Raw genomic sequence first — 17336 nt, forward strand, 5'->3', positions numbered from 1 at the left:
ATGAGTTTTAGGTAAAGAATGAAAATCATAGACTCATTTGGGACTAGGATTAGCTTTAATCTTGAGGTGATTCTTACAGTTGTAGGACTCTGTGTTCTGGGGAATGTGAGCTGATGGATCATTTCTGATGGGACTCTTATTTTTTTTGTGTAATACTACCAATGCAAAACAGATTGACCTTGGAGCCCGCAGGAGTCAACTTGATGAAGAGCTTAGTTGGAGCTGGAGTGACAATCAGAAGCCAAATGAATCATATCAAGTGTGACCATTACAGGCCTGAAAATGATTCTTAATTAACCACTGATCCTCTGTGGGTAGCAAGTTTCCAAAATCTGTGAATCCATAAGGGAACCAGTGAAAATGTACAAGTAGCAATTTACCTAATCTAATAGTTCTGGTGTGCTGCCTATTTGAATATGCTTTATTTTTGTCTTATTTCATGCTGTACGTTAGAACAGTTCTGGACTTTGTTAGTAGTTTTTGTGAAACAATTTAGAGCTAAAGTACGCAGCCACCATGATATCTAAAGTTATGGAAGTGTTTAATTATTGCATTTCTTCTGTCCTTCAACCTTATTTTTCCAAGAGTTCTTTTTTAACTGGAAATCTGTTAGAGGTCACAAATTTAAATTATTCTAAAGGGTGGAACAAGATAGTGTGTTCTTTTAACACTAACAAAGATGAGTTTTGACTTTTCTGTCCAGAACACTAACTTTATTGCAGTATTAACCATACTGGCTTTACATTATAGGGTTCATTAATGGCATTTGGAGTGAAAATACAAACTCATTTCTCCATACTCTCCTGACAGGCATGTCTAGACATCCTCCGGCTCCTGATATCCCAACCTTTTATCCATTGTCTCCAGGTGGTGTTGGACAGATAACACCACCACTTGGCTGGTAAGAACCACTTGCTTCTTACATGTGTGAATGCTTATCCTCTCTGATTATTGATTCAATTGCAGCATTTACAAAGGAAAAAAAGATCATTGTATTGATTGTTTTATTTTAGTTTAAAAGATCAAAAATGTTGAGCTTTGAAATTAATGGGATCTGTTCTTGGAGATGTATGAAAACAGAATTGTGTGGATTTTACTTTGAAATCTGTATACATTTATGGCTCAGGCTTGTGGCTTTTGGCATTTGGAAGGACTGTAGAATAACAGGTCTCAAGGAGTTAAACAACAGTTTTAATAAACAAAATTGTAATTATTTGTGGGGGAAAGAACAAGCTTTGAAATATGAGAAAATCTTCCTTTACTTGAAACAGCACCAAGCCAGAGAGACTTCATAGTCTGTTCCATCTCTTTTAGTTTCTGTAAGCAAGGGCAATGCATAGTTACTGAAGAATTTGTGTTATTTAATTTTATTATTAGAAATATAAAAATCCTACTCCCATGCTTGAAGAGCAAGATTCCTCCTAGAGCCAGTACTCATGTTCAGTGTCTCCAGTAACAGGGTGTTTTCACTTTGGGCTATTTCCTATTTACACACTTCAGTGGCACTTACATAGCTGCTGACATCAATTTTGCCATCTGTGCAGTCTGGATTCCATTTCTGCCTGTAGGATTGCCCTATGTGTGTATTTGCTGGAAGTGAAATGGAAGAGGATGGCCCTCCCACCTTTAAGCAAGATAGGGCATTAGATCAGGAAGCGGGTGACCAAGGCTCTACCTCTCCCCACCCCTCTTATCCACAGGGGGTTTGAACCTGAATTTTCTGATCTCAATAATATTCTCTAACCACTTGGCCATAAGGGATATTACCTAGAGCCCTTCTCTTGAAGCTGGCTCACTGGATGGCCAGGAGGGAAAGACGTGGGCCAGGTGGTGATGAGCAACCTCCAGGGCGAGTGGCTCAGTAAGAGAGAGGGATTCTCCGGGTTCTGATCTCCGTCCCTTGTCTGCATCCTGCATTTACTATTCATTGGATAAAAAGCAGCAGGATTAGTTTCTGTCCCATTAGGATGTGGGGCTAGAACCCTGCTTCCCCCCTCTTTCCAGCCAGCATCTGCCTCACTGAGCCACCCTCCTTCTGGCTTACTCTTTCCCTCCTAACTTTGTATACCATATTTACTTGCATACTACGTGCATCTTTCCTCCCCAAAATGAGCCTTCCATAACTGGGGTGAGCATTAAGCATGAAAGCTTATTTTTCTACCCAGAATAGAAGCATGGAGATGTTGTAAGATGGCTGCTGCTACTTTTCCCTCTTTTTGTCCAGCAACTGCTTGGAGGGGGAAGCAGAGCCCAGCAGGGGCAGATCCATAGCTAAGCAGCCACACCTCACTTAGATTCTTGCTCCACCCAGAGTTTAAAACCAATTGCTTGGCAACAGAAGTGGCATTTTTATTCAGGAAGTACTGTACTGAGGAAGTTAATTGACTTCATGCCTTGTTATAATCTATCTCAGGGGTCTAACTGATCCAACCGCATAAAGGTTGCTGGGCTGGTCCGTGATCAGGGTTAGGCAGTGCCGGATCTAGCATGCAGGGCCGGTCCAGCAGGGCGCCTCAAGCAATGTGTGTGGCCGGTTCAGCCTCATGCGCCATGTGCAGTATATGTCTGCCTTGTTCTGGGGCTCCCTCTGTATGTGGTTCATGGGGCCAGCATGGGATGTGTGCTGGCTGTGGGGCTGGTCTGGATTGGGCCCCAGGCTGTCTGTGTCTGCTGGAGCTAGCATGCAGAGTTGGTCTAGAAGGTTGCCCCTGCAGCTCTGTGCTAGCCCCATGCAAGCCTTGGAGTAGGGCTGGTGTGTGCTGTATGTGGCACACTGGACTGGGCTGGCTGTGTGTGCTGCAGGAGGCACAGAGGCCAGCATGGGGTGCACACTGCATGTGGCACCTTGCCAGAGTGACTCTGCATGCTAGCTCTAGCGCAGCCTGATCCGAATGATTTAGCGTGGGCGCCGCATGCAACACACATCCCGGACAGACCTCTGTGCTGCATGCAGCACCTGCAGTATCAGGTCTAGCCTGCGTGCCAAACCAGCTCTATGTGCAGGGTCAATCTGAGACCCACAGGCTGGCTCCACAGGTTGGATGCAGCACACAGACAATATGTTGGATACCCCCGTTCTACCCGATTCCTGTTGCTCACTTTTAATGCCATAGGTGTTTGTGACCTGAAATACTCCTTTCTAATGGCCTTGATATTCCTAATCATGATGCTATCCTTTCTTCAGCAATTTTGCTGTGTGTTAGATACTCCCAGTCTCTCTCCTCTTAATTCACAGCCCTGTAGATTGTTTTTAGCTCTTTTCCAAAATTCTAGTTCTGCCCATGGAGTCTGGTCTCCAGCAGCAGCAGTTAGTTTCAGCCTTTGTCTGAGCAGGGAAGAGCTGCTGACAATTCAGCTGAGAAAGGGTTAAAACTGTAGCTTTTTCCTAAAGAGGAAAGGAAGGGTGAACAAGCTGAAGATTAGGCTCTGTCCCTGCTCTGTGTAGCCAGAACTCTAGAAAAATCTTTTTCTTCATTCAGCCTTCCTAAACACAAAGTGTGTCTTTTATTTGGGGGCATGCAATATGCAAGAAAATATGGTATCTTCCCTTCCTGCTGCCCAGTGGGTCAGCTTCAAGGGGAAGAATGAAGAGTGCCTACAACCTGGTGGTGAAAGCACATTTGTTGGGAAGGGCCAGGTACAGTGGCATCAAAACCTCTTGGAGGGTGGGAGAGGGGCCTAGAGCCCTGGGCCTGAGCAAGTACTTTAACCATAAGGCTATTGGGTTAGAAGGTGGAAGGGCTGCCTCTTCCAGACACCTGCTAGTTGTGGTTTTTCTGCATTGAAAGTTTTGGGACTTGCACAACGTTATGTGTGAGCCTGGGCAATTCAGTTCTGCTTGGGTGCCTACACACAACCGGAGTGCAATTTTCTGAGTATGCTGAGACAGAAGCTCAAGGCAAGTGTTGCTATACACGTGCAAATAGAATCAAACTGCATGAGCACCAGAAGTTGCAGTTATGGGGCATGTAAGTGCCACTTGGTCATGTAACAGTGAAATATGATGTAGCCCCTCTGATGCTGAAGGATCCTTGAGCCCTTTAGAACCGCTGAGAAATGTGTACTTATGCAGGAAAAATGGAATATTGAGGACAGGGGCAGCTTATGTAAATTTAGCATCCACCTTCCTGGGCTCAGATTTTTGTCCTGCCAAATGAATCATGCTGCTTCCCTCAGGTCTTGCACAAATGCGTTCATGGTAAGGAAGTGCAAGAATTCAGGTTTAGCATGAGGAAAAGATACCCAGGCAGACCAGAATAGGTGAAGTGCTGAGCATCCTGTGAGCTTTGGGTGTTCGACACCTGGCAGGCTCTGCTCTGTACTCTGTTGGATCAGGCCTGAAATCATGTGCTGAAAGCCCCATAGCAAGGTAATATCACGGAGGGAATTAAAATGTGGAAGCACATGATTCAAACAAAATCATTGGTCTGGCTGAATGGCCACTCTCTACTCCTGCAAGATGATTTGTACCATTTATTTTTCAGCTTTGGTCAAATGCTGAATAGTTTCTTGATGTGATGATTGGGGTGGGGGAGATGGAAATGTAACTAAACCAAGATGTAAAGAGAAGGAGAGACTAGTTAACTTGTAAAGCTTGGGGAGAATCTGGTCAGCAGTTCTCTCACATGCTTGGACATGCCCCCAGTCCATTAAGTGTTGCTTCTTCTGGATCGCTTCTGCACAACAGCATTACCTAGGTTTCCATCACCTTTTTTCTCCCCTCCTTCCTGCTTTTAAGCATTGCCTGTCCTGCAACATACACTCACTTAAAAGTGTGAAAACTGTTGCCCTGAGCATTATAAAGGCCATTAGCTTTGACAAAGCCATCTTTTAGTTTTGGTTTAACAATTAAATGTGTCAATAACTGCTTGAATGGAATTGATTGGGTTTTGTCTTTTGAAGCTGGATCAAATATTCTTTCTGAACTTGTATTCGTGTTATAGCATGCTTATGTAAGTACATTAAAAGTAGACAGCAATTTTTCTGCGGGGAGAGGGAGAGAAATCTTACAATGCAGGTGGGTGGTCACTCACTAGCAATAATACACTGCAGATAAATTCTTATGCTGTAACCCCAAGATCCCATCAGGTGTCTGTAACTCTAGGGTAACTTAACACAGTATCATATTATTGATGGGTTCCTTTCTTCTGTGACCTCAGGCAAGGTCAGCCTGTATATCCCATCTCGAGTGGATTTAGGCAGCCCTACCCATCCTCACTCTCAGTCGACCCTTCCATGTCCAGGTAGGTGTAGGAGCTGAATGACTGACTGGGGAGTAACTGCTGGCATTAAAGGGCAAGTTGCTCTTCTGCTTGCATCTTGGTCTGCCTTTGCTTGCTTTTCAGTCAGCTAAAAACTTACGCATAATTTTTATATAACATGTTTGTGCACATACAGTTTTGCCTGGATCCCACACTGGTCTCATTTTACGTTTTCCAAGCAGCCACTGACATAATAGAATTAGTTAAAAATACAATTTGTAAGTATTTTTAATATTCAAATCACTTTTTCTAAAATGTGCAAAAATAGTTCACTGTTTAGCCACAGCATAGTAGAACGCTTCCCTAAGTGTGAAGTCAGGTAAAATACGCTGTTCCAAGTTTAGATTCTGTACTTTAATTCTGCAGTTTGCCTTGAATAGTTTGGGTACCATTCCATGAGGAAACGTACTGTAAAAGTAGGTGTTTCTTAGCCCAGAGCTCTTGAAAGTGATGCTAACAAGGTCAGTCTACACTGGTGTGTGAATCAGGCACTGTGTCTCCATATTAAATGCAATCAAGCAGTGCTAACTGAAACTTGGCCATGCTACACTCAGAACCTTCTCTGTGTAATGCTTTGCACTCTGGAAAGGCGGCTTCTGCATCCTGTGCTTGATGTATGCAAGGTTGCAAATACCATTCCTGCATTTTGTGTGCCCTTTTAAGAAGATGTGTATCTTACACTGGGGTTCAGATCGTCCAAGTCATACATGATGGCAGTCACCCCTTCTTAATAATGGGTTCTAGAGGCTAATCATGTTTTCCTTACTCCTTTGTAGGTGAGCAGCAGGCGTGGCTTAGTTAAAGTGTCTGAGAAAAAAAGATACCTACTCTACTCCATAACAAAAATATCACCCCATTTTGTTTGATTACTGAGTTTTCTCACACAATGGCTATAGTATGGAGTCAGAGGAACTTGATCCTGCAAAAGGCTGCCTGCTTCATCCTCAGTCTAGCAAACCCACTGAAGCATGTTCTTGCTTTAATGTCATTGGGACTGGACTGTTTTTAGGCTTAAAATTAAACATGTGCTTAAGTACTTTACTGGATTGAGGTAACAAAATTCACTACCTCCAGGACTGAGCTCAGTTGTTTTGGAGGACTTTTTTTTGGCACCCTTGCACAGTGAAAAGAAGGGTTGATAGTACAAGAACCAGTTGTCTTCCTTTCCCCAGAATACTGTAGTTTTGCTTGAAGTAGTAAAAAATGCTCTGAGTTTATGATAGGTGTAGCCAAAATTAATTATCTAAGACTATCACTTCACTTTCAAGACAGAATCACTTGCTTTTCAAAATAAAGTGAAAAAAAAATCATCTATGGGATTTTTTTTTAAGGACTCTTCTTCCCTTTTGGTTTGTGCTGCATGGCAGTTCCCTCTTTTTGTGTTTGCTGGTGGTGGATATTCTAAGAGTGTTGATATGCTGGTGTGGCCATGCAGGTTTTGGTTGAGGAGTGTGTACTTTTATTGTTATCCAGTGCAACAGTATGTGTTGCATTTCTGCGTGTGCATTGTCAAACTCTTCACCTGAAAGGTAACAACATACATTGTTGAAACCAAAATGTTGACCTGATTTTGAAATAAACCAGATACAATGCACAAATCTTAGGCAAGTAATTTTTACACATTCTTATTAAATAGTGTTTGAGGCATCTTACTGTTCTCAACCAGTCTTTGCTATTGTTATGAATCTCTGTACTTGTTTTCTTTTCCTAGGTTTTCACATCATATGATTCCTGGACCTCCAGGCCCTCACACAACTGGAATCCCTCATCCAGCTATTGTAACGCCTCAAGTCAAACAAGAACATCCGCACAATGACAGCGAACTAATGCATGTGTGAGTCTGCCTTTCTGCACTAGCCCTTACTCTGAAAACACTTCAAAAGTCTGTAGTTAAAAGTAGGGCTGAAGAGTTAAACAAAACCAGTGTCTTTCACGAGTGCTCTGAATTCTGACTCTTTATTAACACTAAGGAAGGGAAGTGAATGTCTTCTTGGAGGAGTGAAAAGGTAGGGAGGCTTGACTTCCAGACCACTACCTTGAATCTGATTCAGGGCAATAGTTGCCAAAAGCTGGTGGCCAGCTGGTGGCCTATCTGAAGATAAACTACCTGATCATCAGTTCATGAATCCCTAGATCAGAAGTCCCCACTATAATTGGCATTCTGTTTAGCAGTTGAGTGCAAAAGGTCCAAGAAGCAAATGGGCAAAGAAACTGAACTACCCTTTCACCTATGGCGGTTGCCTTTGGAGTATTGTGGAAAAGTTGCTGGCAAAGAGGTGTGGACCTTTACTGTTGCTGCTACAAAGGTGGACTTAGGTTTATTGGTGAAACAGACTTCACCAGTTGGATATGGCTGCCAAACCAGCTCCTTGAACACTAAATTCATTCGTTAAAAACAATAAGTTCAGGAGCTGCAGTCATAGCTCAGACTTGGCAATTTGAATTCAATGCACAATAGTGCACACAATCTGGACTTGAAGCGTAGAAATTTCCCCCTCAATATATTTTAGGCTAAAGGTAAATAGTTGCTATCTTTTTTCCCCCCACCACGTTTTAGGAAGCCTCAGCATGAACAGAGAAAAGAGCAAGAGCCAAAAAGACCTCACATTAAGAAACCTCTGAATGCTTTCATGTTGTATATGAAAGAAATGAGAGCAAATGTTGTAGCGGAGTGTACTCTGAAAGAGAGCGCAGCTATCAACCAGATTCTTGGCAGAAGGGTATGTACAGTAATATATCTGTGTATATGTGTGCGTACACTAGTAATTGGCCTATGAATCTCTTTAGAAGATGCAAAGGCTAACTTTCTGCTTGATGCATTGACTAGTTTACAATTATTAAATAAGTGAATAGGAGTCCAGGGTATGAAACCTAAAATTAGCTTCATCTGGTTCATGCAAGAAAGTTAAATATATCATCAAATTAGACTTTCTTATGTTTAGTTCCGATTCTCCCACTTCCCCCTTCAATATGCATGTTATTGATGTTTATCAGCTCACTGCACCTAAATTACGCTCCCTGTAAATTTAGAAGTAAAATACAAACTCCAGGGAGTGAGTACCAGAGACTTCTCTTACAATTATCCATGCTCAGTATGAATGGGCTAGCCAAGACCATGCTAGCAACAACATGTTTCCTTGTTGCAACATACAGTCTCTCCCACATTTGTTATTTGAGAGATCATTACTTCAAACTATGTGCCAATAATGTGATTGAAAAACCTCTGTTTGTCCTGTTGTCTGTTTAAGTTCTAAGACCTTCAGGTTTTCTCTGTTCTGAGGCCAGGTCTACATTGTGCAGTCTCAGCCTGGAAAGAGGCATGATTCCTATAGGCAGCTATAGTGGCAAACCCTTGCAGTATAGACGCAACCTATGCCAGCAAAGAGGGCCCTTTAGACTGCATAGTTTACAGCATTTGGAACCTGGTTTGATTGTGCTAGCAAAAGGACTCCTTTTTGGTGGCAGAAGCTGGATTTTCTTTAGGGAGCTTTGTCATTAGGATGGGACTGGTAAAGTTTTTGTAGTGTTGCAGTCATGGCAGATGTTTTTCGTTAGACTACTATGAAATAGTTTTGCCAGTATAGCCACATTCACACCAGGAGAACTTTGGTTGTATTGTTTCCTGGGACTTACGTCAGTACAATACCCCTGTGCAGGTAGAACCTGAGACAATTTCGGTGTCAGAATGATTACAGTCCAACTTTTTGCAAAGGACAATATAAAAATTAGTACCAGGATCTATCAAAATTTGCTTTCCTTGGTCAGCATTCTTTCAATCCTCTATCTGCATTATCACAAAAACTTCACTTCTCCTTTTATATCCAGTTCAGGATTTGCATCAAAGTGCCAGCAAATCTCCTTTTACCCTGTTTCAGTCATTTTAATTTGTTTCTACCTCCTCCACACCCAAATATTCTTCTCATTAGGCACTATGTATTATTAGAATCACTTATATTGTGTTAGCATGTGGAGGCCAAAGAGATATGGACCCCTTTGTGGAAGGTTCTTTACAAACAGTCCATATGTACCCCCAAAGAAGGGTTGGCATATACCTTCATTCTTCCTGTTTTCAGGGTCTGACATTTAATTTATCTCTTTATGTTGAAAGGTATGAAACTTTATTAATGAGGAACTGCCCCTTGTTAGTTCATTATCTAATTTCCTTGCTTTATTCTTCTTTAAATGGAAGGCATCCTTATATGCTATGGTTCAGCTCTGCCCGTTGGCAGTGATTAATCTGGCCACATAATGCCATAGCTTTGAGAGTCCCTTCATTGGTTCCAGTTTCTCTACCATCCAGTTCTCCCTTCTCAGTCCACTTTGAAAAAGGCAGGTATTAACACTGGACACACTGGCTGAAAATCTGGGGAGGGTTTTCAGGGGCTAGCATGAAGTTCATAGACACTTTTGGGGAAGGGTTAGACAAAGGAACAAAGTGATATATTTTGGGGATGGATGGAAACCTTTGTAACTTTTTTGGGGGGACAGATGAAGTCCTCCTTTCCACCCAGTAATTTTCTGTGTTTCAAGACATTTTTCTGCATAGCTAAATTCTATCATTACTACTTCTCTTATTTTAGCTCCATACTCAGTGCGTTAATTTCTCCACATACCTTATACATTCTGAGTCTTCTCCAAACTCACTTCTTCAAGTCCAGTTACTGTCACTAACTCAGCCCTGTCTGCCAGTTCACAGGCATCAGAACGTGACGGAGCTGAGTGTGGAGGTGTGAAATGTCCTGTTTATCTCTGTATGATGATGGCTGAACAAGAGCACCTCCTGGAGATGAACACAGCCTGGATCAGTAGCTCTAAGCTGCTCCATTTAGCTCATATGTTCTCATTTTCCATCTCTAAAATGTTTTAGTTTTCTAGTTCATACCTTGAGGGTACGTGAGACCTGCCAGATACTGATGTTTATGGGAGGAAGGGCTTATTTCCACTCCACATTTATGTGAGGTATGTCCTCCGCTTTTTGCCCTGAGAGACAGGACCATGAATGGGATGCCTCTTCCACTACCACCACTGTTGTGCCCAGCCCAGCCTGAATCGGGAAGATAAACTGAATAATAGTTTTTGATTGAGAAGACAATGTTCTGATAGGCCCCCAGCCCTCTACTGCAGGTTAAAACCCCTCTCTCCCACTTCCTACATCCCTTGGACAAACAACATTTAAAAATGTGAATGTTATTAGGGAGCCTACATTAGGTGGGATGCTAATTCCTAGATGGGTGGGGGGGGAACCAGTGCCTGACTTTTTTTTCTTCGCTTGCACTCTGTTTTATTGTTCAGGAACTAGGACTACACTAACTTGTCTACTAGAGTCTTTCATCTTTCCTCTGTTTAGTCAGTGCACACTTCCATGATTACCAAAATCCACATATAGATACCAATTGTATACTAGAATGTTTTAAAATATTGTAAATCTTCAACTAAAATTTTTGGTTGTGGGGCAAACTTTCCAAAAGGAACTCCAACAGAATGGATGGGAAACGTTCAAGACGGATACTGAAGACTGCGAAGAGCAGTTTTCAAACTTACAGTGTATGAATATTGGTTCAGTAACCCCAGAATATCACTGTGAGAGACTCAAATGTCTGCTTGGAAACTTATTTGCTTCAAGAAAGACAGCCTTGCTGCTCATGTAAATTCCACTCTTTATAAGGCTGATCAGTTTGACACACCTGGAGTTGCAGATTTTCTATTTTAACTTTTTCAGCCTTCCTTCCTCAAAGAGAAACTAGCCTGAGGTAAATCCTTAGTGACTGACTGAGGTAATATCGAAGGAGGATTGTATCCAAGGTGTGACTCCCAAAAATTAGAAGAATGAGGTGATTATGTAAAATGCTGTTTTTAAGGATATTGCGTCTTTGGAATCAGATGTTTAAATGTCTCCCTATTGTGGACCACCAACACTGCCCAATATTCCTATGCAGCATAGCAATTTTCTAGACAAATAAGCATGTGGATTTTAGGGCACCCAGACTAGTTCATCTTTTAAAATGGAAATCTTGCTCAAGCTTAACCAGGGAAGACCTGTCATTCTATTCAAGTCTGAAGACTTGCTTCCCCAACTGGAATTGGGGGAGGGAGGGGGGGGTGGGGAGTGGTTTTTTTTTAACAGGAAACATACACCGCTCCTTTTTTGACTCCTATAACCTATTTTTCTAGTCATCTTGATGGACATTCAGAGGGAACAGGATGCATGTGAAATGCAACTACCAAAATATCAGAAGTGGCTTGCATTGAAAATCACTTCCTTCTTTCTGCTCTCTCTTTGAATCACTTCACTGACAACTCCTTTTTGATCATATCAAACACAAGTTTCTTGTGACTATGTTCACGGCCCTGCTGATAGCATTCATTAATATCTTCTTCAGTCATTCTTGAGTCATACCCTTCATGACCTCTCCAGTCATACCCTTGATGCCCTGGTATTATCATCTTCCTCTCTCGTGCCTCAGCACCTTTGCCCAGGCTGTTGTTAGCATAATGTGCAACAAACTTGCAGTGATACCAGTAAGAATGATGACAAATGATGCCAACAGAACAAATTTATTTAGCTTTTGATTACTTTCTGATTAATGGCCCAAAAACGACTGTGTGCTCACCTTGGTTATCTACGTGACCTGTTTACTGTCTGTCCTAAATTTCTTTACACCACACTGTCATCATTTCATTGCATGTGCGACTTAGAGTTGGGCATCATTCCTCATCTAGAGAGCTTCTAGTCTGTGAACTGAAAAACCATGCAAGGTGCCATAGTATGGTAGGAACCATGACCCCTGTGAGAGAATCCTACCTGCAAATGAAAAGAGTTCCTGTTCCCGGAGCCTCCCCAGGGTCTAGATTTTAAATAGGTAGCTTGTGTGGGAGGTGGTAAAAACTGTTAACAGCTGCATCCCCCACAAGAATATGTAACAAATCCTCATGAAAAACTGCCAAATCTAATAAAACCTTTGGCTTTATGGTCACCTGTTCAGAATTAGCTCATATAACAAGGCCACTTAGGTGCATAATGGCTCCTAACAATATTTTTTCTTAATAAAAACAAAAATGCATAAGATAATAAGGAAATAAAATTTAGCTCACTGTCTTATGCCTGTAAAAGCCAAGAAATGCAGCAATAACACCTGTATATCTAGGCTACAGTTGTCCCTTTACTGCTGACTCCACACTTAATACAATTTCCACAAATGAGGGTCTTATTCAGACTACATTTGCATCCTTAACTCTAAATGACCTTGCTTGGAATTTAATCATTTATCTTATTAATAGTAAACATATCTCTAATTTGAACATTGAATACCTAACCTCCAAGAAATATGAATCTTTGGTTTCAAAGGCATCTCTGTATTCATGTAAGCAAATTTTACGCAGGATTTGGAAATCCCATTTTTGTTGTTGGATAGCATAGGAGTTTGACTGACGAGCCTTTAAGCCTGTGAGAAATTGAACTCATTCAGCAGTGCCACATCAGAAGCAGCTACGTGACCTTGACTCTGGGGAATAAAATGAAACTTCTCGTGGCCCTGCAGGTGCACATCTCCAAATAACCTGTAAACTTTCTATGAAGTCTCGATGAGAAAGACAGACAGGTTTCCCTTATCAGAAAGTATTTTAACCTTCAAGCCTGTGGTTAAACAGCTAGTTTCAATAGTTTTGCTTTCAACTGCATAATCTCTCCAGAAAATGCGGCCATTCTCTTATTTTCTTAAATATTTTCACTTCAGGTGCACTGGAGCAGAAATGCCTAAACTGGCAGCTAGCTGAAGCAGACTGACCTTTCTAGCTTAGCCTCTTAGTCTAGTGAAAGCTGGCTGCCTTAGTTGGATCTACCTGCTCCTTGAATCGCATTCTTTGTGTGCAATTTGTTCTTCAGATGTTACTTTTCTTTTACTTGGGTTGCCATTGTTCTTGCTTATATGAAGAGACATTGAACGCTAGTTCCTCTGGAATGTTTTATACACTGTAGTATTCCAGCGTCTTGTGTGGAGCATGGCAGAAAGCAGTAAATAAGTTGCATGTGTTATGGTTAGTTGCATAATAAAACATGCCAGATGAAAACATAGTAAACACTTAGTTTGTATTAGATGTGAGGGTCACAAAACAATGCAGTAAGATGAGACTGACCCAACATATTAGTCATCTGCTAAAAGTAGTTTTAGTTACCTGCCTGTAGCTTTTTCGTGTTTCAAATTTTCTCCTATATTGTATGAGAAATTCAAACCAACAAGAAAATGGCCCTGTATAGCAAACTAAACTTAACTCAGCAGATATAAAAGACTACCCTCCCCCCCAATCTTTTCAGTTAATGTTGTCATAGGTGCAGCAGCAAGTACAAAATTGCCAGATACTGACTTGGGTAGTTCATGTTGCCACTTTTACAATTCAATTTCAATATTTTAATAGTGGTTAAGAGAGCAAAGCATCTTTCTTTGGCCTTCTTCAAAGTGAAGTATGTGTAAAGAAAAGGGTCCTCTGGTGTCATAGAAACTTTTGCATTGCTGTTTCTCCTATTGCATGCAGGGGCAGAGTCAGGGTAAAGCTGGATCAAGGCTTGACATTTACAGGGGGGCAGTTGGGGAATACATTAGGTCACACTCCGAGTTGCGGTGCGGGACTGTGAGGGTGTACTTTGGCTGTCTGGACTTCCTTGCCATTGATGACTTTAAAATGGCTTGTAAAAGAATTGTACATGATGCTAACCAAACAGAAAGGCAGCCCCTGCTGCTGCCCCTGCACTGTTCATTCTGCAGTTCATTTACCAGGCGTTACATTAGAATTGAGAGACTAGAGGAATACTCGTGTGTTTTCATAAATACGTGGAAAGGAGATGATCACATGAAGACACCTTTGGCTACAGTGGCCATAATAAAACAGAGCTTTTTATGTGATGGTCAGAGAACATGGCTTTATGAGTAGATCACTTGGAGAGTCCTGTAGTTCTATAAATAATTTTTTTGTCTAGCTCCAGGCAGTTGGCAGTTGTAATGCTGACAAAGTGCCCAAAACCTGGTTAGGAAATGCAGGTGTTCATAATCACTAGCAAATTACTTCTTTGCAATGGGAAAGGATGAAATAAAGGTCACAGAAACACCTGTTTGTGACATGCATTTCTTGGGTATGAGGCATTTCCTGGTTTAATGCTGTGTTTATTTTATTTGCAGTGGCACGCTCTCTCCCGTGAAGAACAAGCTAAATATTATGAACTAGCTCGTAAAGAAAGGCAGCTACACATGCAGCTTTATCCAGGCTGGTCTGCAAGAGACAACTATGTAAGCCACTTGCTTGATGGGTCTTTTCAACTATTTGTTTCCTTTACCTAAATATTTTTTTTTTAATTGGGAAACACTCAGGGAATAAAGACAGTCAAGGGAATCTATGTTAGCTGTATATGTATTTGTCTATGAGGAGAATCCTAACCTTTTATTGCATTAGTACTATTCACTCATATTTACGAACTGAAAGGTTGTTGTTGGATGGGGAGGTGTAGAAATAAATCGGAGATTTTCAAGGTGTTCATTCTTTTTTATTTTTACTAAAGAATTTTTAGTGCCCGAAGTTTTCAAAGCTTCTGTGAAAATCTTTACTTAAAGCTCAGTGCACTTAAGATTTAGAAACTGTAGTCATAGATTGATTCATTTTCTTTTGCAAATCATCATCACTCCCCCTCATTTAACACAAAGAATAATTTATTTTAGAATTTTCTGATGTATTTATTTGTATGGAATTCAGCAACCAAATGACAGAACAAGCTATAAACAACCTGTAAAGAATTTTCTGATAATACCATATGAAATACCTGATGATCCATGTAATTATGTACAGATATACTGAAATCGTGATATTTTTCAAATTTAACTTGACGTTTTCTTGCATTGTGTTTGGTCATTGGTTCTTCATAAAATCTTGTGCTCATTAGATTTGAGAAGAGTAACTACTTCCTTGTACGAAAATCTAATATTGAATGTGATAGAAGCTGATCTTTTTTCCAAAAACAAACTTGAATTTCACATTTCCCAAATATAGTTCATTTTTGGAAAAATAAAGCCTACAAAATTTGGTAGGTTTCTTTTATTTTTTTTCAAAAAATAAAACCCTCAAAGAGTCCCCCAACCTATTAAAATATTAATATTTTTTCATGTTTCATATTTGTTCTATGTTTACATTTAACAGAACTAAGAAGTTTTCTTTCCTAAGCATGCTAAAGTTCCTAATATTCCCAAACAAAAGGGACCATGCAAGGGTGTTGCTATGGCTATACCTGATGAAAACCATGGTTAAGATCTAAAGTAGAGGCCAGGATTTACACTGTTTAATAATAAGATGCACATCTTGGATGTAGTTTTAAACTTCATGTTAAGTTACTGTTCCTATAGGTGAAAGATCAGCTTGCCAAAATCAGGCCCTTATCCATTGTGGCTTATCGTTGTGTTTTGTGAGTAAATATTCAGATGGAATTGAGCTTTCCAGGAACCTAGTGGAAAGCTGAGATTGTAGTGCCTTGAAAAATGTAGCCTACCACTATCATCACCCATTGATTTCTGAAGAGGCATGAGTTTTACAAACCTCTGTGCTTGGTAGTTGTTCTAAAAGATCAAATGCCTCATGCTTGTGTGCTGTGTGATAAAACATAAATCCTGTGATCCTCCAGAAAAAGGAATCCGACCCTGAGATGTGGGCTCCATTCCCTGTTTCATTGTTGTTTTTTTTTTTATATCAAATGCTCTTAGGCTTGGGGGGCACATTTATTTGTAGTATTGCAGTGTCTTAGCACCTTGTAGCGCTACAAAAGTACAGTCCTATGGGGGTATACATGTGTTTGGGGCCCCCTGACTGCAATGCCAAAGTTGCCACAGTGGTGTACTATCAAGGGTGTGATAAATCACTGCTTCTTCACTCTCCCTGCCCCCACAGGAGTCTTTCAGTAAGACTGATCACTGACAGCCTTCTCAGTCTCCCTTCCTCAACAGGGGAGAGGAAGGGAGAATCAGAATCTTTGACAGTTGCTACTCTGGGTTCTTGGCATCTCTTCTCACCCCCTCCTACCCCTGAAGTGGCAGCAGCTCTCTGTGCCAAAACCACTGGCTCAGTGTGTGGCAGCAAGCAGAGCTGCAGCTCCAGGTCCTGGCTGGGCTGCAGCTGTCTTCACTGCTGGTTGTCAGGGAACGAGCCCTTGGAGCGAGGAGGCAGAGTGGAGCACTGTAGGAAGTTGGGGGGCACCAAAAAATTGCCCGCCTGTAGCTCTATATGTAACTCTCATTGTGTTATATGTGGCACTATAAAATGTAGTGCTGCAGAGATGTTCCTGTTTAACACAGGAACTTTTTGTGGCAGATATATCATTTTGTGACACTACATAGAGTATGGGCATATACACAGTTGCTATTTTCAGCACTGAAAGGGCATCTACAGCTCTACAGATATAGCATTTCTCCAAGGCCTTAGTTTCTCATTTGTAGTTTTCCTTCAGTAAAAACTGGATAGCTGCATTTACTATACAAGGTGGTTTTAGTGCTTGAATGCTAAAGTAATAGGGCCCAGGTCTGGAAGTACCTATGACTTCAGGTATTTATGTGTGAACTTAGACTCTTTGGGGAAGGCTCTTGGCAATGAAAGTGTTGTCAGAAGCCATTTGAAAGTCACCAAAGAAAATACTTTTCCCCTCCCTCTGATTCCCACTCCCACTTTCGTTAGCACATTTGCTACTTTCTTAAGCCCCATCTCCAGTCAGAGATTACCCTGTATTGCCTATTTGTAGGCTCTTCTCTTGCATCACAGTGTTTGTGCATCTCACCATAGCGTTCTCATTTCCAAAGCGTGTTCCAAGCTGCAACTCGTTCAGGCTCCTTGTGTAGCTGCATGATCTGCTGAGCAGTGGTCCACAGGTTGACAGAGGGAAGCAGTGCATTACCTGTAACAGTGTCTTGTATAGTAGAAACAGCAATGGGTGAGGGAATACAGATGAATAAACTAGGTATCTTATGCTGTTGGTCTGTCTGGACAGCTCCAAAAGTAGATCCGATTGGACTGCCATAACATCTCTCCATGGCAGCACACCTAGTTTATGTC

General features: G+C 41.3%; 1 protein-coding gene across 6 annotated transcripts in view; it reads left to right on the forward strand.

Annotated features, from left to right (window-relative positions):
* LEF1 (lymphoid enhancer binding factor 1) overlaps window positions 1-17336 on the forward strand; it is a 105306-nt gene that overhangs the window by 71535 nt on the left and 16435 nt on the right. For 4 of the 6 annotated variants that reach the window (XM_006272889.4, XM_059722129.1, XM_006272888.4 and 1 more), the window contains 5 exons: window positions 811-901; window positions 5160-5243; window positions 6973-7095; window positions 7819-7981; window positions 14432-14539. In XM_006272889.4, the coding sequence (XP_006272951.1) occupies window positions 811-901; window positions 5160-5243; window positions 6973-7095; window positions 7819-7981; window positions 14432-14539 (569 nt within the window). The remainder of the gene's footprint in view (window positions 1-810; window positions 902-5159; window positions 5244-6972; window positions 7096-7818; window positions 7982-14431; window positions 14540-17336) is intronic. The other 2 variants (XM_006272890.4, XM_006272891.4) reach the window with 1 other exon arrangement.

This window comes from Alligator mississippiensis, chromosome 2, assembly GCF_030867095.1.
Source record: "Alligator mississippiensis isolate rAllMis1 chromosome 2, rAllMis1, whole genome shotgun sequence".
In the NCBI taxonomy this organism is placed as follows: domain Eukaryota; kingdom Metazoa; phylum Chordata; order Crocodylia; family Alligatoridae; genus Alligator; species Alligator mississippiensis.